This window comes from Guillardia theta (genome assembly GCF_000315625.1).
Source record: "Guillardia theta CCMP2712 unplaced genomic scaffold GUITHscaffold_4, whole genome shotgun sequence".
In the NCBI taxonomy this organism is placed as follows: domain Eukaryota; class Cryptophyceae; order Pyrenomonadales; family Geminigeraceae; genus Guillardia; species Guillardia theta.
In genome coordinates, this window is record NW_005434670.1 from 224,019 (window position 1) to 240,667 (window position 16,649).

General features: G+C 51.7%; 8 protein-coding genes across 8 annotated transcripts; 4 read left to right on the top strand and 4 right to left on the bottom strand.

Moving 5' to 3' along the window:
* Positions 1–257: 257 nt before the first annotated feature.
* Positions 258–1,973, top strand: GUITHDRAFT_160759 (hypothetical protein; the record flags this gene model as incomplete). Its single annotated transcript, XM_005840891.1, has 14 exons — positions 258–355; positions 401–444; positions 493–544; positions 591–659; positions 714–775; positions 824–908; positions 987–1,073; positions 1,133–1,212; positions 1,259–1,330; positions 1,387–1,441; positions 1,498–1,585; positions 1,639–1,693; positions 1,746–1,788; positions 1,842–1,973. The coding sequence occupies exons 1-14, from the start codon at positions 278–280 to the stop codon at positions 1,971–1,973; spliced, it is 1,002 nt and encodes a 333-aa protein (XP_005840948.1). The 5' UTR covers positions 258–277.
* Positions 1,974–2,471: 498 nt separating this feature from the next.
* On the bottom strand, positions 2,472–2,854 carry GUITHDRAFT_150108 (hypothetical protein; the record flags this gene model as incomplete). The annotated part of the gene is made up of 1 exon (XM_005840892.1): positions 2,472–2,854. A coding segment is annotated over one exon (168 nt), but the record flags the coding sequence as incomplete, so codon positions are not given.
* Positions 2,855–3,492: 638 nt separating this feature from the next.
* Positions 3,493–4,655, top strand: GUITHDRAFT_100220 (hypothetical protein; the record flags this gene model as incomplete). Its single annotated transcript, XM_005840893.1, has 4 exons — positions 3,493–3,585; positions 3,632–3,723; positions 3,817–4,537; positions 4,587–4,655. 4 exons carry the CDS (start codon positions 3,493–3,495, stop codon positions 4,653–4,655), a joined length of 975 nt encoding a protein of 324 aa, XP_005840950.1.
* Positions 4,656–4,931: 276 nt separating this feature from the next.
* On the bottom strand, positions 4,932–7,669 carry GUITHDRAFT_132400 (hypothetical protein; the record flags this gene model as incomplete). Its single annotated transcript, XM_005840894.1, has 12 exons — positions 4,932–4,937; positions 4,965–5,030; positions 5,254–5,283; positions 5,333–5,395; positions 5,452–5,508; positions 5,559–5,665; positions 5,718–5,753; positions 5,854–5,897; positions 5,951–6,035; positions 6,283–6,331; positions 6,645–6,707; positions 6,779–7,669. The coding sequence occupies 12 exons, from the start codon at positions 7,667–7,669 to the stop codon at positions 4,932–4,934; spliced, it is 1,497 nt and encodes a 498-aa protein (XP_005840951.1).
* A 507-nt stretch (positions 7,670–8,176) lies between these two features.
* On the top strand, positions 8,177–9,409 carry GUITHDRAFT_160761 (hypothetical protein). Its single transcript, XM_005840895.1, has 4 exons — positions 8,177–8,889; positions 8,942–8,990; positions 9,040–9,222; positions 9,273–9,409. The coding sequence occupies exons 1-4, from the start codon at positions 8,219–8,221 to the stop codon at positions 9,345–9,347; spliced, it is 978 nt and encodes a 325-aa protein (XP_005840952.1). The 5' UTR covers positions 8,177–8,218; the 3' UTR covers positions 9,348–9,409.
* A 254-nt stretch (positions 9,410–9,663) lies between these two features.
* On the bottom strand, positions 9,664–10,352 carry GUITHDRAFT_132402 (hypothetical protein; the record flags this gene model as incomplete). The annotated part of the gene is made up of 5 exons (XM_005840896.1): positions 9,664–9,672; positions 9,713–9,787; positions 9,839–9,874; positions 9,921–10,232; positions 10,326–10,352. 5 exons carry the CDS (start codon positions 10,350–10,352, stop codon positions 9,664–9,666), a joined length of 459 nt encoding a protein of 152 aa, XP_005840953.1.
* A 1,096-nt stretch (positions 10,353–11,448) lies between these two features.
* Positions 11,449–14,805, top strand: GUITHDRAFT_132403 (hypothetical protein; the record flags this gene model as incomplete). The annotated part of the gene is made up of 15 exons (XM_005840897.1): positions 11,449–11,739; positions 11,849–11,893; positions 11,980–12,015; positions 12,064–12,175; positions 12,223–12,526; positions 12,577–12,627; positions 12,736–12,823; positions 12,873–12,915; positions 13,597–14,152; positions 14,199–14,303; positions 14,355–14,409; positions 14,459–14,500; positions 14,553–14,628; positions 14,677–14,716; positions 14,766–14,805. The coding sequence occupies 15 exons, from the start codon at positions 11,449–11,451 to the stop codon at positions 14,803–14,805; spliced, it is 1,884 nt and encodes a 627-aa protein (XP_005840954.1).
* Positions 14,806–14,830: 25 nt separating this feature from the next.
* GUITHDRAFT_150112 (hypothetical protein) lies at positions 14,831–15,933 on the bottom strand (the record flags this gene model as incomplete). Its single annotated transcript, XM_005840898.1, has 5 exons — positions 15,868–15,933; positions 15,765–15,822; positions 15,446–15,522; positions 15,096–15,225; positions 14,831–15,052 (listed from the first exon to the last, which is right to left on the bottom strand). Coding segments are annotated over exons 1-5 (445 nt in total), but the record flags the coding sequence as incomplete, so codon positions are not given.
* Between the last annotated feature and the right edge of the window lie 716 nt (positions 15,934–16,649).

Genomic DNA, 16,649 nt, shown 5'->3' on the forward strand with positions numbered 1-16,649 from the left:
GGGAAGGAAAGGGAAGTGGTAGAGGCGGTAGAGGCAGATGAAAGTGATGGACATCCTCTTGATAGCCAGGATGGAACGATTGCGTAATGGTTTTAGACAATCACTTGACTTTGTGTACACCGCGGTGAACAACGATGAAACATGAAAAGATATTGCAAGAGCTTGCTCTGGAAGAAAGCAGAGTTCGCGTACAAGATCAGCCCGTTGATCGCTGAATCAATGTGTGGGGTCCTCACTATTTGTTGAGTTTTACCTGCAGAAGAATTTGGTTTTGCGCATGGCGCCGCTTGACCGACAGCAAAGCGCAAGGCTTGGCGCGTTAGCTTGTTGCGTTTCTGCCGCAGTGTGCCTCACGGTATTTGTGCGCATTTTTTTTTGCCTTCCATGAACCCATGCGCAGTTTCTATCTGCCGAAAGTGGGCAATCGGCCAAAGATCTCAAACGGTAGGCAGACTACCTCCATGTCTTGTTGCTCATGTTTTCACTTGTCAGGACCTCGCTTCTCGAAGCAACCGGGGCGAGGGGATTAGACAATGAGTGGCTTGTAAGCTCGCACTGGAGCATTTCTTGTTACTGAGATGTCCATGCAGGGTCTTCCCTCAAAGACCGATTACTATTCGGATGACTGGAACAGCGAGGAAAGTCCCGATGCCTTCGCGGTGATCTTACTCCCAACAAAACCTTTGGTACTCATATGAATGCTGATTTGTCAGGATGACTGGGAGGGTTACGGGCATACACCCTACTCAGGGAGAGTGCTGAGTGTCACCGGCAGGTTGTTCTGTGGGTGGCTTCAGATAGCAACTTGTTGACACAAAAGCAGTGGATGGGAGCGATATCCATACGGGGATCTCAATGCCTACATTGACGGGGGAGGCGTCTTCAACAACGCAGACTTGGACTTTGAGGTGTGAGCAAGTGCTTTCGTCGTTGTGGACTGCTCTGATTCGCTCCAAACTCGATCGACCTCCTGAAAGTCACGGCAGGTTGGGAAGGAAGGCTGGACGGGAAAGTTCCCCGAGGGGGAGCCAGAGGGTGCGGAGATCAAAGATCGGTACTCATACTTTTGGCCGGTGAGAGAAACAGAGACGCAAAGTGATATCTTTGTGATGTTGTCCTCTCGGATTTGCAGGTTGAGAATGGAATGGGCTACCCCGAGGACGAACTGCCAGCTCGAAGAACGTACGAATTCGATGTGAGCAGTGGGGGCAGGTACCTGTTGCATTGCTCTCCTTCTATCTCTCAAGGCCACAATCAGGTCTTATGATAGCTTCTGGGGGGGCAAGGATCAGATTTCCGATTACCTTGAGAAGGAGAATGATTTCTTTCGGTGAGGATAATATTTCTAATCACTGAACGGTTGAACTGATACGTTTGTTCTAACAGACATTCGTCGCTCTCTCCTGAGGAAGATACACACAGGAGATTGTCGTTCGATCAAGTGATAGAATACCTTGAAGTCATATCGTTGCTTCATGTCTGAGTATCATGGTGCAGTCCACCGACCAAGAAAAAGCAAACAGAGACACCGATGGCTACAAGGGTTTCTGGAGAGAAGACATCGATCTTGGTGGTGGCCTGGCAGGTAAAATGATTCATGGCTTGTGTCGATTTCATGGAACTTCGTGTGTCTCGCAGGGGCAAGCAATGAGGATGTGCTCGGCGACGACGGGTTGATTTGGACATATCGCAAGTGAGTCACGGGAGGACGTTCACGAGTGGTCGTGAGGTGATGATCTTATTAGGGCGTACAATGACGACAGGGCCTACGACTACAGGGGATGGCAGGTATCAGCTGCCGCACCTTTGCCTTGACCACGTTGACTTTCCGTTGCTTCCAGCATGGCGACGACCTCCCACCGGGTGTGAAGAAGATGGACATGAGCTCGTCATGGCCCTGGCAGCTCTTCAACTATGCAGGTACCCGTTGCATGGCGGAAATCAGGTTGGAACCTGACAGGTTTGGCAGTTGATGGAACAGATGGTGACGTCAGAGGGCATTTCCCGTTGGATCAGAAGTCAAGTGAGATGTACTAAACTTGTATTTTATAGAGGACAACAACAGCAGTGAGACTTTACACATGTACATTGCCATTTTTTTCTTTCGCATATCGCCTTCCTCGTTCTCAAATCTCCTTTTCATTCCCACCCGAGCGCTTTCCTACATTGCTCGTTTCCTTGCTGCCAACACCCACAGAACGATGAGAACAAACATGATGAACCAGAAGATGCACCAGAAGAAGATCTGATGAACCGCCTTCTTCCTCAGGAACGGTCGGGGAGGAATGATGAACTCTTCCTCCAGAGGGCGTTGGTGCATATCGTCGTCGGCCCAAGTAATCTTGCGTAGCTCGATGCCGCTGAGCTCGTTCAACGAATTCCTGTCAGAGGAGCGGAAAATTCCCTTGATGCTGAAAGTTTTCCTCCTGTCCTCGATGATCTCCTGTCTGGAATGGCGCAGGGGCGTCGTGTCGGAGATGCTTTCCTCTGCCTCTTCAATTTCGTACTCCTCTACTTCAACACCATTCAGATTCATCTTCTCCATTTCGAGCATAGACGCGAAGGGCGAGAGGAGATCTCTGCGAGTGAGAGCTGAATCTGATCCAACCAGAGTATATCTGGAAGCAGTAGAAACAGCGAAAGACGAAGCAAGGCAAGCCAAATTTTGATGCCGTGGACACCTTCAGTCGATGCAGGGTGCTCCGATGGAGCAAGAGGTTCTTCCAAGGTGAACGTCTTCAACGTGATTCATCATGGTGTTGACGATCATGTTCGACATCCTCCAGCCTGCCGCTCTTCTTGCATGCCTCCGCCCGCCTGCACTTCCACCGCAGCATTACAACAGCATGCTCCCCAACGTCACCACCCCACCCCACGCTCAACCCATAAACCACCCCCTGTTTATTTGAATATCTCGAGCACCCCGTACATTCCAAGTAAATTCACCCCCTTCTTCTGTGTAAACTTGACACCCACCCACCCCTGCAGTTGCTAAAATCCTCTTCCCTAGGGGTGGGGTGTAGGGAAACAAGGGGATAGGGTGTGGGCGTATTGGTTTGGGATGCCCCGAGGTGCGACCATGCTCGAGTCGCGCGGCTTCTCCTGCTCACGATGAAAGCGAAGTGTGGTATCAACATGAAGGAGTGGAGGAGGAGGAGGAGGAAGAGGAAGAGGAAGAGGAAGAGGAAGAGAATGATGATGATGACGACGATGATGATGAATGGAGAGACTTACACTGAAATGATCAGCATGTCCACGATGACATGAAGATCGTTCTGATGTGAACGTGTAGAATGTGTAAACAAAGAAAGAAGGAGGGTGGAATCGGAGGGATGGGGCAGAATGACAGGTACGATGGCCTCAAGAGCGAAGAAAGAATTTCGTCAAGAAAATAGGCTCCTTGTAAGCCGTAGACAATAGAAGAAGTAAGAAAGAAACGAAAGTGTTCATATGGATTCAGATGTATAAAGTGACTTTGCATTCCATACAGATATGTCTCAAGAGTCAGAGAAGACCGCGAAACGAAAGACAGGTGTTGTCGATGCTGATGAGATCATTTCGAGAGGGTCAGGGACAACGGCAAAGGTAAACATTGGCCTGCATGGGAGAGTTGCTGACGGGGATACCAAAGGAGTCAGACGAGGATTACGCCAAGAACGCCTCTGAGACCAGATGCTTCCTCACCAGCGTTCTCTTCCTGACCAGACTCCCATGTCCCATGTGGTGTGATCTACATCCCGGGGTGCTCGTCCGTGGCATGGCATGGCATGTGCAAGTCCCCTCTAGCGCCTTTTCTCGCTCATCTCGTTCCCTTAGGTTCCCCCTGGTTGGCGCCATTGTCGGTCTCATGAGCGCCCTGTGGTTTGACTTCATGGCATCGGTGCTACCTCTCAGCCTGGCAGCGACAGCGTCTGTTGCCGCCTCTGTGCGGCTGACTGGTTGCTTCCACGAGGACGGGCTCGGGGATACGGTCGACGCCTTCGGGGGCGGGTGGAGTTTGGCACAGATACTGCGGATCATGAAGGACTCCCGGGTAGGAACCTACGGCAGCATCGCCCTCGCCCTTTTCCTTATCGCCAAAGTTCATCTCCTCGCCTCTCTCGGCCCGAGCGAGTGGAGAGTCGGCGGGGGACAAGGGGCCGGCCCCGCGCTAGTTGCTGCACATGCCTTGGCGAGGCTGTCAGGGCCTGTCCTCATGCGAGGCTGCCACTACGTCATAGATGAGGAGGATCTCAAGGGAGGGTTCTACAACTGGTTCGCTCGCAGCAAGGAGCTTCTCTCCGTTCCTCGCATCGTCTTCTCTGTCGTGCTCGCTTCCATCATCGCCTCTCTTGCAATCGGCGTACAACAAGCCCTTGTCGCCCTTGCTATCACCATGGCGTCTTCGCTCATCGCCGGGATCTACGGGAATCAAGTGATCGGAGGAGTGATAGGAGACTTCCTTGGAGCTACTGTCTGCATGATTGAGCTGCTCATCTACAGCAGCATATGCGGCAAATTGCCCTCCTCCCTTGCACCAGCTTTTCGCCTCGGGATGGTCAGTAGCGCCTATTTCGATCTTGACTGCCATGGTGATATATCAGCAGGCTTATCTCTTCCTTTGGTGCTACAAGGCGTTAGTGACTCGCAAGACTGACGACTCCAAGAAAGCTTGATGGGCCAGAAGGCAAATCCAGGCCCATGGCGGTCCTGTGCTATTCTTTGTATTTCTGATGTGTTTACAAGATGTAGAAATCGCGATCCCCTCCCCACCTTCGCTTATCTAGGAACCATATCCTCTTCCTCCATGGGACAAGACAGATTGCCCGTTGCATTCTCGTCAATCTGGGTGCAAACAAAGATTTCAGCTATGCTGGCGATTGCGTTAGTCAGGTTGGTCAACCGTGTTCTCGGCTTCGCTGGGCGCATTCAAACTCTGCTCAGCTACGTCGTCACACCTGCGGCACGCATCGTCATCCCTCCACCTCGACAAGCGGACAAGCAGACTGGCTCTCGTCGTTGACTTCCCCATCAGCCGGCCAGGATGCCTCCTGAGTCGGGGTATAAGACTAACTTTGTGGTACGAGAGAAAGAGAACTAGAGGAGAAAGGAAGAGAAGCAAGGAGGACAAGGATGGTGAAAGATAAGGAAGGTGAGGAGGAGGAGGAGATGATATTATGAGGAAGAAACGGTAGAGGTGGAGGCAGAGCCATGGAATGTGCAAGGGGCGAAGGAGAAGAAAACTTAGGAAGGGAAAAAGGATAGGTGTATCACCTCTTCAGTTTGTGGAGGTGTAGTGAACGACTGCCACACGGGAATGACGAGAAAATTTGAAGGCAGCAACAGGTCTAACCTTGACAGGAGAGTAGTCTCCTCGTCCGAGTGCGTTCACCCCACAAACTCGGAACCGATAAGTCTGGTCGAGGGAGCTGTAAATCAGAGCGCGCGAGCAGGGCCGAAACAGCCAGTAACCTGCTCGGGAAGAAGATCTCCGACCAGGAATGTCCTCCAATGCCCCGAGTAGATTTCCTGCCCCCTCCAGGTTCACGCTACGAGCAAGAACGAGTGAGCCTCAAGACCTGCCATAGGCTTGACACATTGGCGTTTCCCGCAACTCGATTCTCCTCCTCCGCCTCGCTCATCTCCAGCACATACGTGCAGTGCTGCGTCCGCTTTGCTGGCTCACCTGCCATGTTGTAAGAAGGAAGACGAGGAAGCGTGTATGTCTCCTGCCCCACCTGCCCATGCCAACACAAGCGATCGACTAGTTGAATCTACAAGACAAATGTCCCCAGGAGTTCTATAGAAGCACGGTCGTCAATACTCTCAATACTTCTGCAACTCATTCAAAGCCTCATCGTTTCAAAAGTTCACCTCGGCACTCCTGTTGAAAAAACTTTGATTTGACTCCACGGTCCCTGTAGCCCGCACACATCAGCCCCCACTGCTATCCTTCAAGACGCTCCTTCACCTTGCCGCTGCTGTTGACAGCGCAAACTCGGAATCTTCAACGGAAAAAAGCTCAGAGTTGCTCTCATCTTGCGATTCAACAACACCTGTATGAAGTCTGTTCTTCCAAACCCGAAGATGAGCAGGAGCGATTGACACCCTGTCATGATTTCAACAAGACTGGCAAGGGCCCGAAACGAGGTCAACTTGATAGATCTCCTTCCAAGGGATCTCAGCCTGATGCTCTGATAGGACGTACGCAGCTTGCTCGACGATGTAGGTGTTGCGATCGCCTTCTCTCTTTGTCTTTGATCGCTGGGGTAAGGGAAAACAACAAGCGGTGGAAACAAAAACCTGGCAGTTCCATGTCAACAGCAACGAGGTCGAAGTCACCTCGGCGCAACTGCGATTACGTCAGGCATCGCAAGGAGAAGAGGTATCAGAACATCACTTGAGATCTGCGGGGGCAGGAGGAACAAGAAATTCAGTGAAGTGCATGCTTGAAATGCAAGAGATTGCAGCCCCCATGTTCAGTGTTAGCCCTCCTAGCAAAGAAACGTCACAACCTTGCAGGTGCCGCTGAGTTGGGTCATAGTCCACCTGGCGACAAGTTTGCAATCGGAGGGGGAGAAACAGACGCTTCAACCGCTCCCCTCAGCTGTCACAAAGCCTGAGCTGAACAGAGATCGACAGGCAACGAGATTGGAAATAGGTACCTGCTTGTCGAGCTTGTGCGTGTCGACGTCGAGGAAAACAGCTCCGTCCTCGTTTGCGACGATCTGGAGGGCAAGCAGTCAGTGGAAGACACGAGCAGACAACAAGTCGAAAACAAACTGTGCAAGGGGCTGACCTGCTCAGCGCGATCTAGAAGTGACGACCATATGGTAAGTTTTTGTCGCTGTCCTTCAACCTGTCCCATCAACACCGCGCACTTCTCCCTCTCGTGGGAGTCGATCACTGAGTGCAACTTGACTTCCAACTTTGAAACATGATCTCTGAGCTCGTAGCACTCTCGCTTGACCTGATCGCGCATCTGCTTACAGTTGAGCTCCAGTTCCTGAACCGAGGCGTCGGCCCTCTGCGTGAATTCCAGCACAGCATTCCGTTTCGCTTTCAGCAGCTCCATGCCCTCTTGGAGCTGTGTCTTGCGCTCTTGGACTGCCGTGTGCAGACTGATGCGAGGATGTTCAATGTGAGCGCCCATGAGGAGGCAATGGGCACAGACCATTACGCCACATTGCGTACAGAAGAAAGAAAGAGCCTGCCCTTCATGCGTGTCGCACTCTCGGTTGCTAACAGGCTCCATGGGCGTGACAACATGCGCCTTGAAGACAGCTCTCTCCTTCGGATGACAAGTCTCCAGACAAGCCTCACAGTACTTGACGACGCAAGTCACACATTCCATGACTGCTGGCTTCTTCTCGCATACATCGCACTTGAACTTCTTCCTGATGGAGGTTTTCTTTGCCGTCTTCCCCTTCTGCGCAGCTTCAAGCTTTTCCACCATGTTCTTCAGCGCCAGGTTGAGAGGAAGTCGCTCAACGCCATTTGCTAAGGAGCACGTAGCACGACAAACCGGGCAGTTGATGGTCAAAGTGGGGACAGTCTGATTCCGCCACAAACCTCTAGCACACTCGAGGCAGACGTTGTGAGAGTTACCACATGGAAGGGTGCGAGGATCAGTGAAGAGCATGAGACACACGGGGCACGTGAGCTCATCTTCGAAATCCTCTGCGAGCATGTTGGTTCGGAGATGTTAGAAGATGGTCGGTTGCGCTTTCGGAAGAAGTGAGGATCTCAACCCAAAAGATATCAAAGACAGAGCAATGAAGAGACGATCACGTACAGAATATTCCTAGCTGGCACAAGGCGCTGCCAAAGTATGCCTCCGATGAACCGCAAGAAAGCACTGCACACCTGTAGCTGGGAAAAGTTGCTGTACAACTCAACAAGTGAAACGGAGCCTCTCACGCAGGGAGCTTGTGCAGTTCTCTAGCAAGATATGATGTCGAGATGGACTTCTGTTCCTCTTGCTGGAGCCAGATGCTTACCACATGCCCTCTCCCTTCGCCCTCTCACCCATTCCACACATTGCTCCCATCCCCTCCGGCTCAAACTCTCGATAACCGTCGTCAACGGTATTGCTGGCCGTGGTACCGTTACATATTGGTTGCAGACGTTATAGACGATAAAGATCCGTGCCATGATGGGGTTCCGACTTGTCGCGTGCGAGGAGTAAGGGAAAGGAGGGGAGAGAGAGGAGGGCGAGAGGAGGGCGTGTGGGGGAGGGATGGCTACGAAGAGGAGGAAGCGAAGTGCAACGTGGGTTCACTGCTCCTTGACGCTCCTCCTGTTGGTACCCTTCCGTCATGTGTCTTGCAAGAATGTCAGCGTGTCGTACCCGTTCTTCAACAACATCACCATGGGCGATCCTGTTAGGATAGCAATTACCATGCCGATTACATCACGCGGGGACGAGGATGGGCCGATTGAGAAGATGAGGTTCTTCAACTCTTTCTTGCCCTCGTTCCTGGAGACGGCGATTCCAACATCGTTTCCGTGCACCTTCGAGTTCTGGATAGGCTATGACAAAGGAGACAAAATTCTGGACAATGAGAGAGGGCGGCATACGTTTGAGTCGGTGTTTCGGAAGAAGGTAGAGAGTGTTTCAAAGGCACAGCAGTGTGGACAAGCTGGATGCTTCAAAATCACGATGATGGACTTTCCGTACTCCAATACACTGACTGCACTTTGGAATGGACTGAACAATGCAGCGTTCAGAGACGGTTGTCACTACTTCTTCATGCCCAACGATGACCTGCTCATGCGCACTAGTGGCTGGCCTTCTGCCTTTCTTGCACTGTTAGCCTCCAGCACGCTCAAACCGAATCTTGGGGTCACCGGGCCGAACGATCCCGTGTCGGGCAGAGCCGACATCCCTTCAATGCCCTGTGTGCACAGGTACTCGCAATGCTGCTACTTGCAATCACCTGCTCTGAGTCTGTCGCTCTAGAACTCACCTGCACATCTTCAATGGTCAGACCCTTCCATCCACCTTCCAGGTCCTTCCTTTGTCGGCCTGTGAAGAGACTCAACGATCGCTGACTGCAGAATTGGTACAACGACGTCTGGCTCGGGAATGTCTACAGGGCTTTCGATGCATGCCTCATGGCCAAAGACATCGCTGCTCGGAACCATGACGGATGTCAGGACCCAGAGAGGTGCAGCAGGTATGTTCTCGGGGAAGGAGCTTTCGCTCCATGGCAGGAGGAGACACACAGAGGACGGCTACAGGTCTTGAAATTTTATGCTCCATTCTCTTGGAGCATCTCACAGTTGTGCAGGTGTTGATGTGGTTGTCAGAACAGGGAGTTGCGGTGTCGAGGGACACTGTGCTGAACAAGCAAGTTGTGATTTGATTACACAACGTTCTAGAGCTACGTCACTTGGATGATCGCTTTGAGTAAATTCCAGTCACGATATGTTAGAATCATGCCATGCTTGTTGTCTCCTTGAATTTGAAAGCAGTTGCAGTATTAAGTGTCATTCATTCAATCGCTCATTCTAGTAAATCTGTGTCGTCAAGATTGTAACCCCTTCTCCGTGTTCTCATTTGTCTTCCGAACCCAAAAAGGCAACCATCAGCTTTCACATCGACACCCAAAAAAGAAAAACACCTGTCATGAATTCTTTTCTCCCGGCTGTGCAAAGAAGCCACCAACCCCTTCTGCAGGATCAAAGCTGCTGTTAGCTTGACAGTCGCAGTGAGGGTCCTAGGTTTCACCTTGCTTTCAGCAAGCTCTTTCTCCCACTTCACAACGACATCAGGTTCAGCCTCTTTGCTGGTCAATTTCGCTGCCTATTCATGCACGCGTGATAAGCCCAGGAGAAACTGTTTCACCTGTATTACCGGCTGATCACCATCCGCGCCCTCGTCCTCGTTATCCTACAACAGAACAATCAGAACAGATTCAAGAAGATTCGTGGCATACCTCTTTTTCCAAGGTGAAGGTCACAGAATCGTCCCAGTACGGGTTCCCCTTCTCGTACTTGTAGAAGCCCTGGCGAGCATCTGCTACAACCTGCTTCCACAAATGGTTTATCTTCATCTGCATGCTCTCTGCTTTATCCGCATCATTCTGCATATTCTTGAGCGATGCCTGTGCATCAGGCAGATTGACTGGTGGGGTTGCTGTCACGGTTTCTGATGTCGCCTCTAGGGCCCCCCTCGTGGTGGTTGAACTCCACACCACCACAAGGGCAGCGATCAAGCCTAAAGAGGAGATGCCGAGAGAAACCAAGACCTGCGATGCTGGGTCAGCAGCATGAAATGGTTGGGTCAGGATCAGCATGTGCCCATGGGTCGCCGAGGCATTCTCATCGCTCTATCCCCTCACCTTCTGTGCTTGGCTGCCGGCAACCATGTCAATGATGACCCTTCACCACCTGAGGTGAGCCCGGTGATCTCAGTTCAGTAATACAAACAAGGGACACGGAAGTTCGGCCCGGCCGGGTCAGTCCGGCCGGTCAGACCAGCGAGGTGAGCCCGCCGGGGCAGGTCCGATCCGATAGGACCGTAAAGTTTACTCAACATATTTGAAGTATTTTTGTATTGCTTTTTAGGGATAAATGTATTTATTATACGCATTTCTCGGTACAAGAAGTCCATCTAAAACCTAAAAGTGAATACTAAACTTATCGGCTGTAGCCGTTATCCATCAAACCACCCTACCCTCAAGCATAGTCGGGTGACCCCACCCTCATGAAGTGTATTTGGAAAGTCTGCCTACCCCTCTTTTAACTTAATCACGTACCCCCTCCACCCTGGTTCACTATATCCTCCCCTTCTGCAGGCAGGGGTACCGCAAGAACGTTGGTGTAGAGGGTGTAGTCCTCGTCATGCCACCGGTGGTTGCCATAATACAGTACCCCAGTTCCGACCAGGACAACGGTACGGGTGGAAAAATGTTAGGCAGCGAGATTAAGAGATTAATTGATCTGATACCAGTTGTTTAGTGTCTTTCAACTAGGGTAGATCAATGACTACTATGTACCGAGGCGGACTTGTAATCCACGAAAGAAATGCTTCTTTGAAATGTCTGATAGCCTCCGATAACGATTTCAAACTTACAATAATGACATCTTCAAAATATACAGAAAGGTTTCAAGATGAACAAATCTTTTCTGGTGAAGGACCGAATGGGCAAGGCTCAATGCTTTCCTGTTATGACGCAATGAAAGCAAACGGGAGGAGCGGGAGGGACCGCAAGCTTCCTTAGGCTCACAGCTGCGCGCCAGGAACTCATAGTGTCCTCTCGTATCGCTCTGCTCTCCGCCATCATCCTCTACTGCACACTTGATCCTCGTCTGCTCGTAATACAAGATCGTTGTCTTAGTCGTCACCGATACTTATCTCATACACTTAGTCTCAGCCGTACCTTGACAGCCTCCCTTGGACTTGAGAACTCAAGTTGACCGACACTGAATTCCCTTGCACTCTCATATGCATGACATTTGATCATGAGTGCTGGTGTTTGTGCAATGAACAAGGAAGGATTGCCGGATAAAATGTCACAGGGCGAGAAAGTGGGAAAACTGAAAGCTTTGTATGAAAACCTGGAGGGCAGCGGCAAGTCGCCTCTAGGAAAAACAGATCCTGTGTCATCCAGATCAAACAGCCTTGAAACTTCGAGCAGGGAAAAGATCAAAACAATCTTGACCAATTCGATTACAGAGCTCCATTCCATCGTACAGAGCAGCAGCAGCCACCACCAGGCGTCTGCTCTCCCTGCAGAAGATCGAGTGAGACAGGTGTGATTGATGAATCGGCAATAGATCAGGGCGACTCCTCAGTTTGTCTGCATGCTTGCCTGGCTCTTGTCACAGTATCTTTTTCCCTGATTCTCGTTTGTTCATGCAGAGCGGAAGTATCAATGCTGCGTTACCGAAGGACCTCTCTCTTGCGGTATGTCCGAATCAAGATTGTCGTGTGACTCGATCTATGTTGCAAACTCGCCCTCATCGTTTACTCTCCCTCTCTCCTTCCTGCAGGGCACCCTGGAGGTCCACCGAGATGCTGAGCACAACGTGAAGTGACGGTCCGGCATCAGGGGTGTGGGCTGACGGTTGTGATAGGTTGGCATCGATTCGCCACCAGCTCTGAAATCAAGTCTGCCCGTATCTCGAGGGGTTGAATTCCGAATAGATGGTCTGCAGGAAGATTCCATGAATCAGGAGCGAGACAGTGGTATGCGCACATGCGGCCAGCTTTCGACCTGAGTGAAGTTGTTGCAGGTGAGGATGATGCTTCACAGAAGAGAGAAGCGGCGGATGCTGTCGGCGAGAGCAGAGCTGGTGATGAAACGGTGGACCTGGACTTGTTTGAGCAGTGTGGAGACGACGCAAGGATGGACCATCAAAGGGAGTGTGAAAATGCAGGCAGGGCTGATGGCAGCGCCGAGCAGAAGCGAGGGCTCGATGAGGAAGCTTTGCACAATTTCTTGCGCAACCAGATGTCGATGCACTCTGTCAGTGCGATCTCGGACAAGACGAACTCTGGAGGCTCGCCAAGGATGAACTCTCCTCATGGTTTTAGCCAGTGAGCACGGGACGTTGTTCGTTGTGTGGACTGACGTGCTCATGTGTCAGAGAGGAACTGCACTTTGCCGCGATTGATGCAGGAGATTTGATCGATAGCAGGTCTAGTTCACTTGTAAAGACAAGCAGTAAGCCTGACAAACGTGTTGGTTTTTAGATGGATGCTTCATGAATGCGATGGGTTCTCGTGGAACGAAGTTGTTGTGGCAGTGGAGCAACTCCTCCTGTCAAAGGGTTGTGTCAAGGGGAGAATGCTAGCTTGTCGCTTCCTATCAAGAATAGCTACAGATCAAACTTGGTGAGTTGTGAAGGGCTTGCTCCTTGGAAGCCTTGATGCGCTTGACCAGCTGCAAGAGACTTTGCGCAAGACTTGGGATGCTGGACATGATTGTAAGTTGCTCCTGCTCCAGTCATGTCCTCTTCTGATGCGAATATGCAGGGCGATACACTCTCAAATATCTGTAGGGAAATCAAATCCGACGTAACGGATGGTTCGGCTTGATAACAGTGTGTTAAGAAAATGACTTGCCTGATAGAGGTGGATCTTTGTGCCAACAACGACACGAACATGCACTGTGCTTTATGCTTGAGCTACATCATCCTGTGCTGTGCAAGGCTGGTAAGGAAATGTTTTGATGGTGCGACCAGACATAACGTGACTTGAAGTTTGATGGGATGGGATGGGATGGGATGGTTGGAATGAACGCTAAGCAATATGACAGGGCGAGGAGGCGTGCAGCGTGATGGTGATGAGATCGAATCTGATCGCTGGACTCTGTCGAACCATATCGACTCTCTCATCGTCAAGGTTTGACTTGCATGTCATTCTTTGCTTCTACTCAAGAAACAAACCGCAGAATCCATGAAACTGCCATGATGGCCTTAGCGTTTATGGCACAATATCCATGCAACGTTGATAAGATCAAGAACGCAAAAGTCTCCTCGGTTCTGACTTCATCTTCCCTCAACCATGACGGCTAAAGTTCAATACGCAGATCTCGAACTCTGTTGTAGCCCACTATCTGAAGAAGCTCCAGACGTCCTTGAAAAGAAGATCTACTTCGTCTTCAGGCGGGGAGAATCTTGAAAAGGTCGTTCCTCCTCCTCTCCTCCTCTCCTCCTCTCCTCCTCTCTTCGGCATCTCGTTGGTTGTGCTCTTCTTCGTGTTCCTCCTCTCTTCTCGCATCCCCATCCCTCCACACCTTACACTTGCACTGGAGCAGGTCATCCTGCAGTCGGTCAAGGTAGTCGTATCCTCGGCCTCGGTCTGCATGCTGCTTGGCGAGTCCTGCGTGCCGCAGTCAGAGAGCGAGGTGGTCAAGTATACCATCAAGCTCCTCAAGCAGTTCATCATGCGCGAGGGGTTCCTCTCGGCTCCCAGCGGCAGGAGCTGCGAGCTCGACCCCTCCTACTCCCACGGGAAAGCCTTGATGATCCTCCGTGCCCTGTCACGAGCCGCTCAAGGCAGCGTCGGTGCGAAGCTGCAGCAGCAGATCCTGCGATCTGAGATCGGCATGCCGCTACTGGCAATAGTGGTCTCCTCCTCGCTGGAGTGGGATGGCCCCTTGACGACTCTCAAGACCAAGTCGGTTGGGACGCGTTGCTCGAGCTCCGAGGATCACCTCAGGTCGTGCTGCTGAGCTTAACTTATGAAGAGTGACGATGACGGGCAGAGATCAAGTGTGCTGTGTGCTGAAGGAGAGCATCAACCTATTGATCATCCTCTTCAAGCATGAACACCTGCAGCAGGACCATCATTGGCTGCTCTCAGACTTCTTGTACGAGGAGGCTTGCTTTTCTCCGTCGCCGCTGAATCTTGTCGTGTGCAGGCATACCAACTTTAAGGACAAACTACCTTTCTGGTGGAACTGGCAGGCGAACGAGGTCGACGATCGTTGTTGCTCTCGTTGTTGTGATGATCCTCATCGAACAGGAAAGTTTTCTGTCGCAGAGAGCTGGAGGCAGTGAGGAGGAGGTGTGTCATGCCTGCACGTGCTTGCCTGCGCCTGAGCTTCCATGGCCTTCAGGAGGTTCTCGACAGGTCAAACGACGATGGGAACTGTCTCTTCCTCCACCAGCTCGTCAAGACGTCGCTCAATGCTGGTGATGCATTGCCGAGCTGCCTTGTCACGCCGTGTGACGATATCGCAGCGAGGAAGAGATACGAAGAGGACTCGAACATCAACATCATGTGAGCGGGAGGAGGTCGAGGAGGTCGAGGAAGGTTTGACTCGTCGCAGGTGCACGCGGCTGAGCCACATGGTGGAAGACCTTGTATAGTAGAGATATCTATGTTGTCCTCGAGGCCTTGTACGGTCGTTTGTGAAATATTCTCATGTCCAATCTTTCATGTTAGATCTACAACCTCCTCCTCCTTCCTCTCGCCTCGCTTCTTCTCTTCCTCGTTCTCTTCGCCCTCCCTCTCTACTCCCTCCTCCCCTTGCTCTGAGGCAAGAGCTGCTCTTGCCTGTGGAGGACTTGTCAAGTCAAATATCTCGAACTCCTCTTCGAACGCATCCGAGATGTGCTATTAGAGAGATCAGAAGGGCACATTAAATCACAGAGCATACCTCATCGTTCTCCTCGTCGCTCATCTCCTGCTGGTCGTCCCCAGTCAGGAGGGCGTCCTCCTCCTCCTCCTCCTCTGCAGGGCTCGTTGCTGCCGATGACCCAGGCGCTCTTGCTCTCCGAAGCAGCTCTCTATCAAAAGACCACTTCAAAGGTGGGACACGGGAAGGAAGATGAAACGCTGTGGGAGAAGCAGCAGCAGCAGCAGCAGCAGCAGCAGCAGCAGCAGCAGCAGCAGCAGCAGCAGCAGCAGCAGCAGCAGCAGCAGCAGCAGCAGCAGCAGCAGCAGCAGCAGCAGCAGCAGCAGCAGCAGCAGCAGCAGCAGCAGCAGCAGGACCGTAAAAGGTGTTACCTATCTCTATCTGCAATCATACGCAGCACCTGCCCCCAGGTGTACATCTCATTGCAGCAAGGACATCTCCCTTGAACCTACGCCGTGCACATTAATCTTCCACCTCCAGATCCTCATCATCATCTTCGCTTTCCTCCTTCTCCTCCTCCTCCTCCTCCTCCTCCTCCTCCGTTTCATCTTCCTCCTCCTCCTACACCAACACCACTCCCTCCCATTCACCTCTTCTATCATCCCCTATCACCATCAAAGCGATACCACCACCTCTCTCCCCCCCTCAACGCCCGAACGCCTCTGCCGCATCCCCCTTTCCTCTTCCTACAGGCATCAGTCCCTCCAACGACGCGACAGTCTCCCCCGTGGGAAGGTGGACGGCAGCTCTGCAAAGTTTGTCATCCGCACATCCTACAGCAGCGGGAATGTACTTCATGAAACAGCTCGCAATGCAGCGGATGTGGTACGCAGCACCGCAAGAGCAGAGGAAGGGAGGGCTGCTGTAAACTTAGCGCTCGCCTCTCCTCACCTCCTCACCTCCTCACCTCTTCTTCGCACTCCTTTTCGCATCCTCTCCGAGTGGATCTAGGATACATTTGGCGCACTGCAGTAGAGAGGAAGTGAGGGAGGCCAGGGGAGAGGAGGGGAGGAACTGATCAGGTGAAGGAGAGCGGGAGGGTGTTGGATCACAAGAAGTGATGTGGACATCATGTCTACATCGATCATGTTCATCACCTGATAGAGAGGAGGCTCTGGCAAAGATCCGTCCTTCTTCTTCTATTCAAACATGCGTTCAGTCGATCTCATCGCAGAAAAGAACTTTCACCTGATTGTAGACCATCCACAGCTCCTTCACCTAGACATCTCCCGCGTCAACAACTCAACAAGATGGAGATGATGCGATACTGCAGGGTCGCTGAGTGTTGAGAAGAGAGAGTCGACATGCGATGGGGGCGCGGGGCTCCGTTTCACAAAGTCGAGATGTCTTGAGGACAGGTGAACGACCCTGAGGGGATACTGTACAAGACGATGACGATGACGATGATAACATATGGGAAAGAAATTCTCACCAGATTCCAAGGCTTCAACTGCAGCATCTCATACAAAATCCTGACCTGCAAGGCTCACAAACTCTCAACTCATGTTAAATGCGGTTTCCTCTCTCGTACTTTGGCATGAATCTTGTACGCTGCGCCAACCCCCGTCAGCTGCT